The sequence below is a fragment of the Typha angustifolia genome, chromosome 1 (genome assembly GCF_048772165.1).
Source record: "Typha angustifolia cultivar Huaian chromosome 1, ASM4877216v1, whole genome shotgun sequence".
In the NCBI taxonomy this organism is placed as follows: Eukaryota; Viridiplantae; Streptophyta; class Magnoliopsida; order Poales; family Typhaceae; genus Typha; species Typha angustifolia.
This window is the reverse complement of record NC_133239.1, coordinates 4,168,344-4,171,641: the sequence shown is the minus strand read 5'-3', so window position 1 is coordinate 4,171,641 and position 3,298 is coordinate 4,168,344. Positions and strand designations below refer to the sequence as shown.

The 3,298-nt window shown below is 41.2% G+C and overlaps 1 protein-coding gene across 1 annotated transcript; it reads left to right on the top strand.

Annotated features, from left to right (window-relative positions):
• The first annotated feature begins 1,007 nt into the window (after window positions 1-1,007).
• Window positions 1,008-2,954, top strand: LOC140763573 (protein CURLY FLAG LEAF 1-like). The gene is made up of 2 exons (XM_073101827.1): window positions 1,008-1,470; window positions 2,317-2,954. The coding sequence occupies exons 1-2, from the start codon at window positions 1,267-1,269 to the stop codon at window positions 2,707-2,709; spliced, it is 597 nt and encodes a 198-aa protein (XP_072957928.1). The 5' UTR covers window positions 1,008-1,266; the 3' UTR covers window positions 2,710-2,954.
• The last annotated feature ends 344 nt before the right edge of the window (window positions 2,955-3,298 follow it).

Genomic DNA, 3,298 nt, shown 5'->3' with positions numbered 1-3,298 from the left:
ACTCCTCACATCCCAGGATGCACCAATATCAATGACTTTAGGACATCCACTTTTACAAGGGCAAGCTTCTCCAATCCCCAAAATTGAGATATAAAAGTCAAACTCATCCTGATGGAAGCAAAGGCACTAGATAATAGATATCTTCTCTTCTCTTCTCTTCTCTTCTCTTCTCTTCTCTTCATAATAATAAGAGCTTTCTAGTCCAACACCAAGAGTAATGCAATGAAAAAGAAATTGAAAGGTAAACAGGAGCACATATATCTAAGTGACAAAAACAAAAACTTAAGTGTGTTTTTGATACAAATCATCCTAAATTTAACTTTTATGGGTGCTCTCTCGGAGATAAATATTTAGAATATGAATAAAGATGATAATATTTTAGGTGACCTAGCAATTGATTTAGGTTTAGCATACATGAGTTTCTGTCATCAACAAGTTGACCTGCCTAATATCAGTATCAAAAAAGATAGTTTAATCTAGCTATGAAGCTTTTCTTAGTAAAATGGATCATATTCTAACATATAATAAATAAAGTCAAGCTTATATAAAAGCTTAGAGATAAACTTAGCTATTATATATTCATCATCGTGAGCTCGATAAGGAGTCAATCTTTTCCTATTCATATCCGAGCACATATGAAATTACCTTATTTTCTTGCAAAAAGAATTATAAGCTCGAAGTAGTTTTTCTATTTTGCATCCCTTGTAAATGATCGAACCTTAAACTTATTCTTCATCGTCAGTTTTTTTTTCATTAAATATCTAATATTGTACTAGAATCTTATGCATTATTCTACAAATATTAAGATTAAAATATGTATATATATATATTTTTTTTAAAAAAAGATAAAAGGCAAAGAAAATGAACCCATATATGCATTGCAGAGTTAGACCTAAAAAGGAGACAAAAAGTTGAACTGGCGAACCATGTCGATCTACTGCATATAAATAAATAAATTTCTCTCCTTCTCTCCTTCTCTCCTTCTCTCCTCTCTCTCCTCTCAAAAACTTTCGGAGGAGATTTTGGGAAAACCGCGTTTACACCGGCATCTCCAACTCTACTTCCTTTAACAAATTCCTTCCCAAATCCTCCCACAACTTCACAGGTGACAACACCACCCCCCCACCTCCATCTTTTTCTTTTTTCCTTTTCTTTTCCCCTTCTTTTAAGTCCCACTTCCTCTCCCTCCCATCTCCTCTTCTCTCCTCTCAGTTTGTCATATTGGCCACTTCCTTCTCCTCCTTTGTTGCTTTGCCTTCGGTGGCGATGACGGCTCCTAATATCGACATGATCACCACCTCCCTCCGCAACTGCTCGCTTGGCGCACGCGGCGGATCGCGGCCGTCTCTGTCGCCGGCTGCGCCGCAGCGGCTACTCCTCGAAGGCAGCGACGAGAGCGAGGGGGTTACCGTGGAGTTGAACTCGGAGATGGCGCTCCCTTACAACTGGGAACAATGCCTTGACATGCGGGTAAATGCTTGATCTCTTGTTTCTCCAATCGTTTGATCTTAAATGCCGCATACCCAACTCGAACTTGGCCGTGTTTTGAGTTCGATTCTGGCGTCAAAATCCTTCCTTTGTGTTGTTTTTGGTGCTTTCTTCCTCATATGTTGACGAGCTTTGGATAAGTTACAAGGAACTTTCTCACACTTTTCTTTGTTCTCTAATCTTTGATCGTAAATGCAGCATACCTAATCCAACAATGGCCGATTTTGGTTCGATTCCGGCGTCAATATCCTCTTTTTATAATGTTGTTTGATGCTTTCTTCCCCCAAATGCTTGTGGGTCTCGTTGAAGATGATATAAGGGGGAAAACAATTAACCGGATTGGCTTGTGGGTTTTGTACTTCTCTTTTAATCCAACTCCCACTTCTCTTATTTCTCCAATCATTGGTCATAAATGCAGCATACCCAACTCGCCAACGAATGTTTTGTGTTCGATTCCGGAGTCAAAATCCTTCCTTTTTGCCTTTGCCGATATATTCTTCTTCACATACTTGTGGCCCTTGTATGAGTTATACAAGAGTTAGAAGAAGCTTTTAATGCGCTCCTCAATCTCAAATTACAGAAGATTTAAGAGAAAGACGGGGGTCATTTTTTGCTTCCTCATCGTTCTCTTTTAATCTCTCTTGGCCTTTTTGTTCTTCTCCATTTTCTCTCTCTATAGAAGTGAAGGTTAAAAAGGGTGGAATGGAGTCTCTCTTTCTTCTTCCATGAAATCTAGTTATTATTCTCTAATGGGTTTCTTTTACTTTGACATTCCTAGTTCCAATTTTTACTCTCTTCTTATCGATCTTCTCTCTGTTCCATTTCCAGACAGGGCAAGTCTACTACGTCAACTGGGAAGACGGCACCAGAACCACTGTCGACCCACGAACCACTTTCCAATCCACTTACTACTACTCCGACGACGAAGACGACGGAGAAGAAGATGATGACGATGACGATGAGGACGACGACGACGAAGACGAAGACGAAGACGACGAGTCTTCCGACGAAGACAGCGCCAGGTACTCCACCCTCTCCTCCTCCTCCCCAGCCGCGGAGTCATCGCGTGCCGACTCCGGCGGGGCCGCCATCGCCGGCGAGACCCTCGTCGCCGTCGGTTGCAAGTCCTGCTTCATGTACTTCATGGTTCCCAAGCGCGTCGATTGCTGCCCAAAATGCGGCGGCCACCTCATCCACCTCGGCCGGAACGGATGCGTCTAAATGGAGCCTTGAAATGATCGATCTGGGCCTTGGTTTTATCTCCCAAAAACCGAGTAAAAATCGTTTTTCTTTTCCCCTTATGATCCGTTCCCATTCTTTCATCTCATTAGTGTTATCCTTCTTCCCCACGTCTATACCCTGATGTTAATGATAGAGATTGATCTTAAAACGAATAGAAATAAGGCACTTTTTTTATTATTGTCCTCCTCTCTCTCTTTTTTTTAATTCAATGTGTTGCTGTTGTTCATATTACCTAACTATGATGCTTTGTTAGAAAGGAGTTCCATTTCCTACTCCTTTCTAAAGGAGAGAATAAAAAGGCCTACAGTAGAAGGTGTAGGTAGCTTCGAGTCTCAATGGTGGTAACAATGCTTGTTTGAACGATTTGAGAAGCTTTATGTACTGCTACGACTGTTGCTTTTATCTGTTAGCAGCGAGAGGTGGAGGTAAGGGAATAAAGTGAGTGGGTAATGAGAGCTCAATGCATTAGACAAAGGAACCTTTCCTCGGTTTGGCAGAAAGGAATCTATGCAGAGAGGGAGGAGAGAGAGAGAAGACAGCAGTGAGTGCAGATTGCAATAGAAACAAA

Excerpts from the sequence above, each read along its gene's own strand:
- LOC140763573 (XM_073101827.1), top strand. The coding sequence starts at position 1,267 with ATGACGGCTCCTAATATCGACATGATCACCACCTCCCTCCGCAACTGC. Across the intron at positions 1,471-2,316 it reads AACAATGCCTTGACATGCGG|ACAGGGCAAGTCTACTACGT; the intron begins GTAAATGCTTGA and ends TTCCATTTCCAG.